A 14,938-nucleotide genomic window follows, 5' to 3' on the forward strand; every position below is an offset into this window, starting at 1 on the left:
ATGAGGAGACTTTGACCTAATTAAATTACCATTATGTTCTCTTCCAGCAAATGAGTCCTTTGCTATCTTTCCCTCGGCACACTTGTCATTGCAGACTTTTCACTACATTGACCTGTTTTATGAAATTTTATAAATGGTGTAACCAGCCTCCTTGTTACTTTTATTCAGTAGATCATGCATGTGTTTAACATTCACATATAATTGATTTAGTTTGAGATCTGGGGCCATTGTTTTACACTTAATTATTATTTTCTATGACTGTACATTGTGTCTGTGTCTGATATTGTTTTGTCACTGCTGGTCGGAATGCCTCCCCCTACTGATGACATAATCCATTCTGCTCAAAGTAACATATGTAGGACTTATTCAGAACATGTGAAGTCCTAGTGATAACATCCATGTATACATTTTGACAAGCATACAGTGGTGAACCAGAGATACATTTGATTGAAGGGAGGAAAAGCGAAGAAGTATAATTCATGCTATAATAGCTACAACCTTCTGTGTTTCAGATTAACCATGTTTGAACAAGTGGCTGGCACTAATCGAGTGTCAGACACCCCCTGTCACTCAACTTAAACAACGAAGATGGCTTGTTTTCGGCGATCCTAGACGAAAACTGACCATCCTTGTTCTAAAAACCCCCTCACCGGCCACATAGAATACACCCCATAGAGGTAGGAGGTACAATCTATGGAGATGATACATAGGTGCAGAGTGACCCACTAGGAATTATTTTCCAGCTTGTCAGTACCCAGAGAGAGAGAGTCTCTCTCCCTCCCCTGTTTCCAGTCCTGTGAAGTTTCCTATCTTCTTCCCCATGTCTCCCCAAGTTTGTGAACAGTTCACAATTTTCTATAATTCTTTTTAAGTCCTAACAATAGATAGAGAGAGCCAAATCAAACAACTGAGACAAAAAAAATGAATGTGCTAATTTTTTCATGTTGAGGAAAATCATCCAATGTCACATATCTGTGATTGGCAAAAGTATGTGAACCTTGGCAAAAGTATGTGAACCTTTGCTTTCAGTATCTCGTATGACCCACCCTTGTGCAGCAATAAATGCATCTTCCAGTAATTGTTGATTAGTCCTGAACATCGCTTGAGGAACAGGCCACTATAGTTCTGGATAAATAGTCAAGTTCAAGATAGACCTGACATAAATATGTGGGACCAGTAACAGTATAAAGCCCTAAAGTATACCTACTTTAAATAATTTTTCATTGGTATTGCTACTTATGACTGCCATATATATTTTTTTTAATTATCCCTGTTCCGCTATCTAACACTAATACATACATACATACACATACACACACACACACACACACACACCTTTTTTGATTGAAAATACATTGGTCCCGCTATAAGACACAAACCTGTACATTTTCGTGCCACTTATAGTGGGTCTGAGGGCTATTTATCAGGGATTATGCATGTGGTTAATTGCCACAACTAACTGAATACTGTCCGTAAGCCCCATACACACAGGGTGACGAGAGCACCGTGCTGAGCTATGCGCTGAAGCACAGATCGCTCAGCACTTGCCTCTGACACACATTCTATACCAGCGATGTGTGCTGAGCAATCTGTGCTGACCATTGTTAAGTGATTAGATTTTGACTGCATGCAGTTAATATCTAGTCAGGCAATAGCGACGTGCTGGAACGCGCGTTAGTCACCTGGGATTATACACATGGAGCGGTCCATGCTTAATTACTAAAAGATCCAATCACCCCATGTGTATGGGCCTTTAGAGTTTCCGGTACTTGTTTCCTATCTGGGCGCCCGCTAAGTTAATTGCGCACCATGCTATTCTCCGTAGAGAAATCGGATCGCATCGCATCGTACACATACACGATATTGAACGATGCGATGCGATCCGATTCGATTTCCCATAGGAAACAATGTTAAATGGCTCAATTTAGCCAAATTATCATAGGAACAATAGTAAATGGGCCAAAAACACCCCTGAACATTGAAATGTCCCCCCAAAAGTAGTTGACGCCACCCCGCCATCAACGTGAACCCGAAGCGTGGCGAGCCCGCGAGGGGCGGCGGTACGCGTCCTCCGACCTTTTCATGCCCTACTATCCACGTCGGCGTGGAGTGAGAATAGAATAGTGTGGCGAGCGCAGCGAGCCACCGAGCCCGAAGCGTGGCGAGCGGACGCGGATACCTTCACAGGTAAACGCGTCCCTTCGCGGGCTTCCCAGGTGTCCGCGTCGCCATGGACACCTGGGAAGCCCGCGAGGGGACGCGTATAACTGTGAAGGTATCCGCGTCCCCTCGCGGGGCTCGCTGCGCTCGCCACGCTTCGGGCTCGGTGGCTCGCTGCGCTCGCCACACTATTCTATTCTCACTCCACGCCGACGTGGATAGTAGGGCATGAAAAGGTCGGAGGACGCGTACCGCCGCCCCTCGCGGGCTCGCTGCGCTCGCCACGCTTCGGGTTCACGTTGATGGCGGGGTGGCGTCAACTACTTTTGGGGGGACATTTCAATGTCCAGGGGTGTTTTTGGCCCATTTACTATTGTTCCTATGAGAATTTGGCTAAATTGAGCCATTTCACATTGTTTCCTATGGGGAATCGAATCGGATCGCATCGCATCGCATCGTTCAATATCGTGTATGTGTACGATGCGATGCGATCCGATTTCATTACGGTGCCGTACGTAGAAAACCTGGGCGCCCAGATAGGAAACAAGTACCGAGTTTCCCTTCAGTATGGTGACTCTGAAACCAATTAATCAGGTTCTACTCTGGCTATGAAAATTTATATTACATGTTCTAAAATGATATTTACAGCTGTTATATGTAATTTTTTCCCCCTTCAAAATAGGTCTAAGTCTTGTTCAGCGGTTGAGGCCAGATTTCAAGAAAAAGTATGCTTCCATGTTTGAGGATGATACTGTAACAGAATATATTTACCATTGCAATGCACAATCCCCAAGGTGTGTTTCTTTCTTTCTTTCTTTAAACATATCTGTGTTTTTGGATAACAATTAACTCTTCTTCACAGTGCTTGTCTCATTTATGTCTTGCTACATCATTTAAATATGGGACATGCTCTATTGTCTTTACTTTCAATCATATTATCTACAAATGCATTTGTACAATACTTAGATCCAATCTTTAATTACCATAAAATGGTAAAGGAGTATCCTGCATCCCCATGTTTTTTAAAGGCTGTATAAAGATTTCAAAATATTTAAATATCTTTTATCTACTATATGTGGTTTCTCCTTTTTTTTTCCTCCATCTGTTTTCTGAAGTATGGGCAGTAGAGGCTACAGAATATGTCCTACAACCTGTTAAACTAATTACCTGTCATTAACTGAGTGGTAGTTTGGCTACATGCCATTCCCAGAGGTGCCTGGGTGACAGCTCTTGACACTATTTCAAATAGGATTCATTTTTCATATACACGTAATGGGGCTTAATAGACTGGGTTCTGTCCATTAAACTGAAGCTGTGTGCTCAGCAATATATTGCTCAGTGTCCCGTTTTCAAAAAGAGACTCTGCCTGGGAAGCCACAGGGAGAAATAGCTGGTCGCAGGAGCATGCTGGACACAGGAGCGCGCATCGTTTGTTTTTTTTTTTTGTTTTTTTTATTGCCCACAGCACATACAAATCACAGGCAAGATGGTTGCTCAGTGACATGTTGCCAGCAAAATTTGTTTAAAAATTGCTCTGTGTGTACACAGCTTGAGACTTATTGTAACTTTGCAGCTTTACAGGTGTTTTTCTTTTTCTCCTGTAGACCTTAAAAAAGAAAAAGAAAAGGTGTACACTGTCAGGTGCTCTGAGAGTTCCAAACAATATCCAAAAATTGAAATGGCAACGTACAGAATTATTTCATTACAGCAGTACTAAGATAATTCTGGACTTTGTTTTTACTTAAAAATTGTACATGGAATTTGTTGACAGATAAGCACAACTTGGCCCATTTAGTCTGCCCCTATAGATATATAGCCGTTGGGCTAAGAGAGAGAGAGAAATGTGAGCAGACTGCAGAAATGAAATTAATATAGACAACCCATACTTTGTAATCAATATAAAAGATCTGGTCTCACAACTAAGAATGTCCCAAGACATTTGCTAGAAGATTGGATATTGATGTTAATTTGTGCCATTCAACTTTTGCGAAGTCATTTGCGCTTTCTTTGCGATTTTGACTTTCTGTCCTTTCGATCCCGATGTGATTTTGACTATTCAATTTTGACTATACTGTACATCACATCAGGATCACATCGCATATTAATCGCAAGGAAAAAAAATAGCATTTGATTCATACAATCTACATTCGATATGCACTATATATATATATATATATATATATATATATATATATATATATATATATATATATATATATATATATATATATATATATATTCTTTGCTGTCCTGTCTATTTCGCTATTTGATTTCTGCTGAACGGGAGTATTCAGTATCGAATCAGGATCTCCATTCGATGAGTATGCGATCCTGATCCGATTTTTGACTATATAGTCCAAAATCAAATGTCAACTTGTACCGTGTGTACACACCATAAGATAGGCTTTTGTGACACATGATTATACATTTAAAATGTACAATCCCAAAATTATACAATACATATGATAAAAATATAATGCAAAAACACTAGCATTATCATTAATACAATACCTGTATAACATTTTTTTGTGAATATTACGCAGGCAAAAAGTGTTTTTTTAATCGTGACACAATTGCTAGCACTAAATGTTATAAATAAAAGTGCAATTTATCCCATTTAACTGCACTTGGCACAAATGGCTAAGTACTAAAATTTTAACTTAAATCTTAACCCTTTGAGTGCTTAAGAGTTGCTTTGAGAGATGTGCAAAATAGCCACTAAAAATGCCAGGACTGTAGTCGAGGAATATAAATCACGTTCGTTATTACTGGCAAACTATCTAAAATCCATACTTTTTTGAAATTTAGTTAAAAATTGCTCCCCAAAAAAACAAACCTTATAGCAGATATATTGCACATCTCTTACAGCAATGTTGGCACTCAAAGGGTTGTATACAAAGAAAGATTTAATTATCAAGATTGAAACTCTGGCACTTTCTTTTTGTCTGCAGTGGAGAGACAGCATTCAGAAATATGACTGTCCCATACGGTTGGGCTCGGAGACCGATGTTACAACGTATTGATAAAATGCATCCAGACATTCCAATCACTGTGATCTATGGCGCACGTTCTTGTATTGATGGGAATTCTGGAAGCACCATTCAGTCACTGCGGCCAAACTCGCACGTCACAACAATTGTAAGTCTTTAGCAGTTGCTGGTTTAAGAGAAACCTAAGTTTTTTTTTTTTAAGTCTTGCCTGAACTTTTAATATTGACATATTAAATATTTCTTCATCCACCTAATAATATGCAAGATAAGGTTTATAGAGACGCGGGGGGAGGGGGGTGGGGTGTGTGCTGATATTTCTGGCTGTGGTAAATAAAAGTACATATCTATTCAATGCGACTGTTTTTTCGACCGAGTTGAAGCCTGTCCGATTCGGCTTTCCAAAAAGTGATATATGCATGGTAGAAACCGGCTGCTGGAGATTGTCAATCCACATAAATTCTGACTGAACGCTTCTGACAGTTGGAACATTGAAAACTGACGGTCGAATTGGCCGTGAGTCTGACTGTTGCGAGCGTTTCAACCCGTCTGAATCAAACATTGAATACCCCCCCAACAAGGCTGTAAATGACCTAATTGGTTGTGGGGTATAACCTGGTTTAGGCAAGACCCAGTATGTCAGTAGGCAAAGAAGCAGCAGATAAAGTCCTCAGAAGTATACTCCTAGCCTGCGTAGAGGGATTGTTAAAAACTCCTTAAGGTGGCCACACAATAGACTATAATCGTTACGATTTTGCCACTTCAGATGGGACGCAACAACAAAATCTAAGTCTTGTCCAGTGTGTACACTTGATGTAGTAAGTTATCAACTGCTTAATAATCTAAGGGTTTCTAATGGTATAGATAGAAATCAATGCCTGTAATGTGGACAATGGCAAATTCAGCAGGCGTTCTCTAGTTAGAATGGAAAGGTTCAACTGGGCAGCACTGACTGTAATGGTTAGCGTTACTGCCTCACAGCACTGAAGTCATGGGTTCTATTCCCACCATGGCCTTAACTGTGTGGAGTTTGTATGTTTGCGTGGGTGCTCCGGTTTCCTCCCACAGTGCAAAAATATACTGGTAGATCAATTGGCTCCCAACAAAAATTAACCCTAGAATGAGTGTGCGCGTACATGTGGTAGGGAATATAGATTGTATGCTCCACTGGGGCAGGGACAGTGAATGTTTTAATATTCTCTGTAAAGCCTTCGGAATGTATTTGCGCTATATAAATAACTGCTAATCTATATAATAAATTGAAGTGGGTGTCTGACACACCGTGGAACTTGGAGCCACCAAATTCGGCAACAAGGTACCTCTGGACCCGGTGGTGTGCACCTCAAAGCCGTTTACCTGCGATCATTGGTACTTATTGCTTTTTTTTTATTATTATTATTATTATTTCATTTTGCTATATTTGTGACTGAAAATAAATATTGATTACACAAAAAAATGTATGGAGGAGAATAATGTTAGATGTTCATGACTAACTGTATTTTACTTTGATGCACTTTTGCTTTTAAAGTTAATAATGAACCATTCAACACACATAGTATTGTAAGTCTGCTAAAAATAGCAATTCCATGTATTAATTTCACTGATAGTAGCAGAACATAGATATTGCTGTGGCTAACCTTTAGCCTTGCTGCAGTCGTTCAAAGTCTTCTTTAACACTTGACTATCTTATAGGATGAGAGTTATTTTATGTTTAAAACCCATATACAGTAGTTTAATTTCCTTATGACTTATCTGTTTGTCCAAGAAGATCATGTTGGGTACTTTCTGTGGAACAGGCAAGGCCTTGCAGTATTCCTCTGAGAATTATTGTTGGACACCAATTGTCTCATGTACTGCCTCATACTAATAATACTGGAGGGGGATGAACTTGAACTTTATACGCCTTTACCTAGGGAGCGAGGCTTATAAGACTTTCTATAAGGGGTAGAAACCTAGACAATAAATATTATTGTCTACTTGAGATCATATGGCTGTTAAGTCATGTTGTACCTAAATTTCTCCACAATGCTTTATTCTAATGTCTGTCTGTGTGTTGTACATTAAACCTAAGTTTGATAAAGTTGTTTTTGGTCTCCTTTCTTTAGGCAATTCGAGGTGCCGGCCATTATGTGTTTGCAGACCAGCCAGAGGATTTCAACCAAAAAGTATCAGAAATATGTGATTCTGTGGATTGAGAGCTGCTTTGCAAATTTCTCGGCAGACTTGTCTCATTAACTTCCAGAGGAATCTAAACTTATTAATGCAAAATGCAGAGATTTCTTCATTCATTGGTGCTTTATCTTTTAAAGACACTTGAACCAGAATTGTGCCTTTTTTTGTAGGAACTAATTTTAGATTAACAGTGTACAGCTTTTACAAGTTTCCAGAGTGTTTATATTTATATTGCTAAGTTTCAAAGGAGCTATATCTAATTTTGTGATTATGCATAGTTATATATTTACAAAACATTATATTAGTCATTTATATATATATATATATATATTTTTTAAGCTGCAAAATAGGCCTTGTGCCAATCTACTCCAAGGACATACTTATTTTAATGTTCGTTTTGACTCCTTGCATGTTGTGACAGTGTTGACTGTGTGTACTTTTCTTGTTCTATTTATTTTTGTGTTGTTAAATATTCTTTTTGTGTCTGCCAAGTACTGCATAAGAGAGGTATGTCTGGGTGTCTAGATAAATTGATAGTTGTCTGTTTTAAGACTTTAAAGCTTGTGAGCATGAAAATACTAGCAGCATTGTACGTGGTAGTTATTAACATAACTCTCACTTCCATAATCACTGCAATAACTAGACAAAGGGGGTAGTCAATCCCCTATGCTATTTCTGATGGGGGAAATAGTGGTGGTCACCTATTCAATGCTGTCTTTCCCGATAATATTGAACAGGCATCTCGGTAGAATGGATTCAACTTTAAAAGCAGTTGAGCCTGTCGGACGTGGATTTTTTAGATCACGGCCGTGTCTCGGCGATCCATGGCCGTTTCTCGCTATCACGCCCCCTTTTCTCAGTCGAGTGGGCCAAGGTCATGTCTGTCAGACATCCCGACAGCCGTGAACGGGGATTGAATACCCTCGCAAGCTATTAAATATCAAATCTCTTTAAGGTAAAATACAAGATCTGGCTTTAAATATTAGGAATCTGGAATTTGTATATCAACACTTTTTATGCACAACATCCACTGTATGGCGACAATATTCACTGAACATTCAATGAGGTATTTGTTAAAAATACTTCTGTACTGATTAGCTGCGAATGTGTATGTGATTGAATACTGTATACGTGTGTGTGTAAATATATCGTTTATATGTTTATTTACACACACACACTCCCTGGTACTGTACATCATATAAAATGTAAATATAATGTAAACCTACAGTATTCATTGAACTTTGTAAATGATTTCCGTACATCAGGGTTAAACAGAAGGTAAGGTTTTGTAATGGTATGAGCATGGTCACAAACCATTTACAACGATGTTGTAGACATTATGATAAAAGGCTTGTTTAGAGGAAAGTGAAAAATTGTTTTTGTTCCACTCCGTTTAAATAAGTTGTGATCCAGTGCTGATCAAGCAGAGTGTAGAGTGCAAAGCCATGAGTCTGCTGTTGCCTTCTTGCATGGTTAAAAGGCTGTAGATTTTCACTCTTCTCTTCTATCTACTGCACTGCAATGCACTATAGGTAATAATGTTACTTATCACTATAACTGGATGAAAACTACAGCGATTTATAGTTACTAGTGGGTGGAAAAGCTGTATGCAAATGTGGATATACAGACCACCAAATCTGGTTCTATGCAAGCTGGAAAAAACCTTATTACAAGGTATATACAGAACTTCATCATTTCAATTTGTAAAAAAAAACAACTCACAACCGGGAGTTGATTTAAGCACTGCGATAGCACATCATGTTGACAAAGTGTTTTCCAAGTTGCACTGTTTTAATCTGCTGAAACTGGTTCTAAGGGGGCAATTCAATCAGTACCGGGGTGGAGTTTTAGGGGTCGATCCTATTAACCCCGAACGGTGCGGATGATTCACGACACTGGTCGCACTTTACGGTGGCCCGAATGCGAAACGTGCTTGCACCTCCATAGGGGTGCAAGTTGGGTTTAATTCGGGGTTAAAACGGCAACTCGCACCCTTCGGGGTTAATAGGATAGACCCCTTAATGTGTGACTGCGCATATCACCACTTATTTCAGTATCCTGACATCACAGATTTTCCTGAAGAAATGGTGACCTTGAAGCACTGGACACAGCTGTGTAGACGGAAGCAGCTGGATAATTGTACTGTCACCTATTGTGTACTGTTTTTGTGGTCTCCAACCACTATTTAAATAGTAATATTTAAATTTAATAGTAGTTTTGTTTTAGATTTGTATATAGCTAACTGTTTTGGATGAATATTATAAAAACGGAGTTCATTTTCTATTAATTTTTAACCAAAATTATATAAAAATTATTTTAGGAATGTACAGTACTACAGACAAGTATTGCCATAGAAACCTATATTGAGGTGTTCGAATTGTAGTTTTTTTCTTTTAATTATTACTTTTTATTGTTGAAACAGAGACACTTTGCAGCAAAAGTGTAGAAATGGCACTTTGCAGTTTAAAACTGCAATGCGTGGACATTGAAGCCTAGGTATGAGCCAAATAAATGCAAGCACGTTTATGTAAATGTTGGATATATTTTATTTAACTAGAGAATGTAGATTATGCACCCTTTGTGTTAAAAACCTGCACATTTATATTTTTTGTTTTTTATTCCTATTAAACAGAATAAATATGTACATATATTTGTTTTTCTTCACTGTGAATCCTCAAATGTCATGATCAGTATAACAAATGTGTAATTTAATAATAAATGCATATAAAGTATGGAAAAACATACTTCAGCTTTAAAAATATTTCTCAGTTAATGGCACTGGAATGCAATAAAATGTTTGATTAGCCCTGTATCCTGATTAATGATCAGCTGAGTCCAGTGGATACAATTAACGTTACTACTGAAATGCTGTTGATCTCCTAACCATATTTCTGTATGTCCCATAATCCTTTCGTACCTCATTCAAAAACCTCCTGACTGATTATCTGTCAATAAAACACCATGAGCGTGTAGTCTAGTGGTGTGTAATATTTCAATATGAACAGCTCTGATTGTTTGTATGTATGTATTATGTATGTATGTAGAGTGTGAATATGAGAAGTATGTGGCTGTATCTTTGCCATAGCTGTGTCTGTGTTTTTATGCTAATGCTGCAGCCGATTCTGTTTGAATGAGACCTCCTCTTGCAGCAGTGCAAATCTATATTTGTAAGACCGCTAGTGCACTTATGTTTCATATAAAGATGCACCGTTAAATCGCTGACAAGCCATATAGCAGCTGCAGTTTCTTCTCATGATTGACCCAGTCTGTTACTTCCAAGAAATGACCACTCAAAATCCATCTCCTTGCGTCCAAGTAGTCCATTTGCTTATCCATTGGGACATATTCCCATTGTGTGCACACACTCAAAATAATGGCCTCTCCTTGTGACAACACAAGGGCAAATGTATTAAGGGCAAATGTATTAAGGGCAAATGTATTAAGGGGAGAGCCGGAATGCCAATTCTGTTTTTTTTTTTTTTTTTTCAATCTGGGATTTATGATTGAAAAATGCTCAATAACGGGATTGGAATTCCTAATTTTAGAAAAAAACTCCCACGACTCCCCAAACGACTGCTGTGCACATTTACTTACATACGTGGTGCATTGGGGCGGGCTAGATGGAGCAGCTGATAAGCAGGGTGGTGCTGGGATGTGGCACTGAGTGGCTGGGCCAGCGGCAGAGGAGCAAGCGTGGCAGGTGGTGTGGGGGTGCGGCCTGCGCAGCGTGACCTTAAGCATCTTGTCACGTGCAGAGCTGCGCGTCGGGTAGGGACAGCTGTGCAGCGTTTGAGCGAGTACGTGCGCAGTCTAATCCAGAAATCCTGGGATTGAAGACCGAAATCCCGGTGATTTTGGGGCTAAATCCCAGGATTGGCCACACTAGTAGAGAGTAATAAAGAGAGATAAACTGCCATGTTACAGACTGTGTTTGAGAAATGACAGGAGCTGATTGGCTGGTACTTTATCAGTCTCCACATTATCGCTTGTTAAGGCTTGAAACATTGGCTCATAATGTCAAATGGAAATAGAGGTAAAAGGTTGAATGATTTTGAGAATGATCTGACATTTTTAAGGAGGCAATAGCAAAGTTATTGAGATATGCTATATTGGTGAGCTGAATAGGTTGCTCTCTATTATTAAGGTGACATAGTCCATGATGTAGGAAGGGTATGACTTTTTGGTGTTATGAAGATGTACAAATGATACAGTATTTGAGGAGAAGATTATTTATTTCCGGAGTTTACGTAATGTGTAAAAGGTGGACATTCTGTTTGCACAAGTTGCTGAAGGACTCCAAGAAGGATGGATACTTACTGTACATAGAGGCTACAGACTGAGAAAGCAGGCTTATAGCAATACGGCTTAGTGCTCCCTAAAAGTGCTCCGGGACTCTGACCCTCTCAGCCAGCTTCCCTGCTGCTGCGGCCATCTTGGTTGGGGCAGGCTCACCAACGCCAGCCCAATATAACCTGCAGCGGTGAAGGGGAGCTCCCCAAACCTCTGCTGGAACACCACCCTCCCATAGACCATAATTGCTGGACCTTAAGAAGGAAGCCGCACATCCCTGCACCTGCTGGGCGCTGAGGGTCGGCGTAAGGAGAACGCCTACCCGGCAAACAAGCACAATAACATCACGCCCGCCCCTCCTGGGTTCTCGACAAACAACATTTTACCCAACTTGAAGTGGTTATCCCCCCTGCATTCTCTGCCCTTGCAAATTCATCCTTTCACCTGCCTGACTAACAAACATGATGCCAACCTGAAAACCACCCATCACATCCCCTGGGTGCAACGAAGTAGCCTCTTCCTACCACTGGAAACATTAGTCTCCATCTCACTCTACCATACACAAGCCAAACCCTGCCCTCCATAAGGGCCTCCCGCAAAAGAACGGTTTAAAATCCTCACATTGACTCAGGTCCCCTTCACATGCGGAAATCGGCTGCCAAAACACCTAAAAAAGGAGGCTCAGATATCTCTCAGCACTTCACCAGAGCCAATAAAAATAATCCCCAGGGGGACTCCTCCTCCCCTCCCATAAAAACCATGGATAAGAGATGCCTGTCATCCCGTTCCCTCTACCAAAGAAGACATCCTGGCTCTCCGATCCCTCATCACCGACTTCAAAGACTCACTTGAAACCAAACTGGATAAAGCAGTTGCCTCCATTAAATCCGATATATCGTCTCTAGCTGCAAGAACCACCAAGCTAGAATCCCATCAAGATGGTCTCCAGAAGTCTTTGAATGACATGGGCAGGGATATGGACCACTTCATCTCCGAACTAAATGACCTCCGCACCAAAAATTAGGATCTAGAGCACAGGGATCGTAGAAACAACATCCGCATAAGAAATATCCCCGAATCTGTCACTCAAGAAGCCTTAGAACCCTATCTCCACAGATTCTTCTCCTTCCTGACCCCCGACATCGGATCCCGAAAGCTACCTTTGGAAAGAGCACATCGTGCGCTTCGACCAAAACCACAAGACAACGACCCGCCCCGTGATGTAGTCATCCGCTTCTTGAGCTTCAAAGACAAGGAACTTGTCCTATCGGCAACCAGAGGGAAAACATCCATTATCTTCGAATCTTCTAAACTCCAATTCAACCAAGATCTTGCTCCACTCACACTAGCCAAAAGGAGAGATTTCCGAGACCTCACTATGGCTCTCCGCGAAAAAGGCATCCGGTACCGCTGGGGATTCCCATTTAAACTCATTGTGGACCTCAACGGTAAGACTGTTCTCATTAGAGATATGCGAGAATGCAAAGACTTACTCTCACACTTGGAGGAATCCACTCCCTCCCCTGAGATCGCCTCTGCACCATGTTAAGAATAGATCTCCCTCATAATTTAGTTTTGCTCCGCCTTTTAAGGCTCTAATCTTGCTTAGAATTAATCATAAGTATTTGGTTTACTATAGCATGTTTATGTAGTATGTTCAGATTTATGTTTATTACACCCAACATGGGTACACATTATCTAGGATGTTTATGCTATATCTTGACAATGAGGTGATCCACGAGATGACTGGTGCGGGCTGGGCGCCGGCGCACTCGGTAGCTGGAGTGCTTTGACTTCACCTTGTTTCACTCAGCGGATGGCCCCGATGTGCGCCGCGTCCTGCCGCTGCTTCTCGCCAGTCGCCTTAAACTCCTTGTACCCTTTATTGTCCTCAATGCTAGTTGTTTCACTGTTTACTGTTTTTGCACTTCATACCCCCCTTCTGCACCCAGGGGCTGTGGCCACCCACCAAACTCCTTCGTACCCCCCCCCCCTTTTACTTACACTTCCCTTTCTCCTCCTATCCCTCCCCAGAGGTGACCCCACTTCACAAAGTCCTCACCTCTCTGGACATCCCTGTCCTAACTGCTGAGTACCCCCTCCCTTTGTGGAGGATACGTACCCAGTCCTAACCTCCTCCCATCCCTACGTACCTAGTCTTACCTCTTAAACAACGCTGTCCCACTCCCTGCTACTTAATTCACCTATTCCTCCTGGCTCATCAAGACCCCCCCACACACACACACTCACGCTACCCCTTATCTTCTTCTCCCTCCGCAAATCTTTTTTTTTCTCTTTCATTTAATTTTCTTTAACTCTACTTTTCCATTGTTCCCTCTCCCCCCTCTTCCCCTATCTAAGCACAGATGCCACTAACCATTGCCTCCATGAATGTGAGGGGCCTAAACACTCCTCAAAAACGTTCTCTTCTATTCCGTACTATTCAAACAGTGAAGGCGGATGTAGTCTTAGTCAGGGGCGGATTGGGTTGGAAAACCAGCCCGGGAAATTATTGGAAGCAGCCCTAATAGGGGCGGGGTCTGCTGAGAGGTGGGGTCTGCTGAGAGGGTGTCTGTTGACAGGGAAGGATACTCTCTTCTCAGAGCTTTATCAAAAGGGAAACTTTGTTTTCCTAAAATTTGACAGTGTATATATATATATATATATATATATATATATATATATATATATATATCACCATGTAGGTTGAATAAGTGTAGCAAGCTGTATACAATAAACCTCTTATCCACAGTATATTTTTTTTAAATATATATTGACGAGACATGGATATGATATATACTACTTTATTTGTATGCATGTTAAATATAATGCGTTCTTGAATGTACAGAATAAATAACAATTGGTAATTATTATGAAACGTAATAAAATTCAAACCTCAAAAGAGCAATATTATAATTATAAAGTGCATAAAAATGTAAACACTGTGCATAGTAATTAAATTAACAAAAACTATTTTAACCTTCAAAACAGCTATATTTTAATAAGAAAAAGTGCAGCAATTTAGTAGTGAAATAAATAAATAAACAAGTCTTACTACCTAGGAGTATATTTGCTAAGCATTAGATGTTTTACCACTGGAGAATAGAATTAGAACTCTATATACTAGCGCAACGTAGAACAGCTAATAAATATAAATATATATAATACCCCTGGCCTCCTTTTAGCTCAATCCAAAAACAATTGTTTTCGTAATAAGGCACTCTGTGTAGCCAATTTGTCTATGACAGTGTCACTGTTCACATTGTTCATCAAAACATCTCTCTCAACAGCCATCAGCATAAATGCTTCCAAGTGTGTTGCTCCAAGAC

General features: G+C 40.3%; 1 protein-coding gene across 2 annotated transcripts in view; it reads left to right on the forward strand.

Annotated features, from left to right (window-relative positions):
- The window catches only part of ABHD5 (abhydrolase domain containing 5, lysophosphatidic acid acyltransferase), a 42,730-nt gene extending 32,441 nt beyond the window's left edge, over nucleotides 1–10,289 (forward strand). For both annotated transcript variants that reach the window (XM_083188681.1, XM_083188682.1), the window contains exons 5-7: nucleotides 2,843–2,954; nucleotides 5,112–5,298; nucleotides 7,253–10,289. In XM_083188681.1, the coding sequence (XP_083044807.1) occupies nucleotides 2,843–2,954; nucleotides 5,112–5,298; nucleotides 7,253–7,342 (389 nt within the window). In that variant the 3' untranslated portion in view covers nucleotides 7,343–10,289. The remainder of the gene's footprint in view (nucleotides 1–2,842; nucleotides 2,955–5,111; nucleotides 5,299–7,252) is intronic.
- The last annotated feature ends 4,649 nt before the right edge of the window (nucleotides 10,290–14,938 follow it).

The sequence above is a fragment of the Crinia signifera genome, chromosome 5 (assembly GCF_055691185.1).
Source record: "Crinia signifera chromosome 5, ASM5569118v1, whole genome shotgun sequence".
Taxonomy (NCBI): Eukaryota; Metazoa; Chordata; class Amphibia; order Anura; family Myobatrachidae; genus Crinia; species Crinia signifera.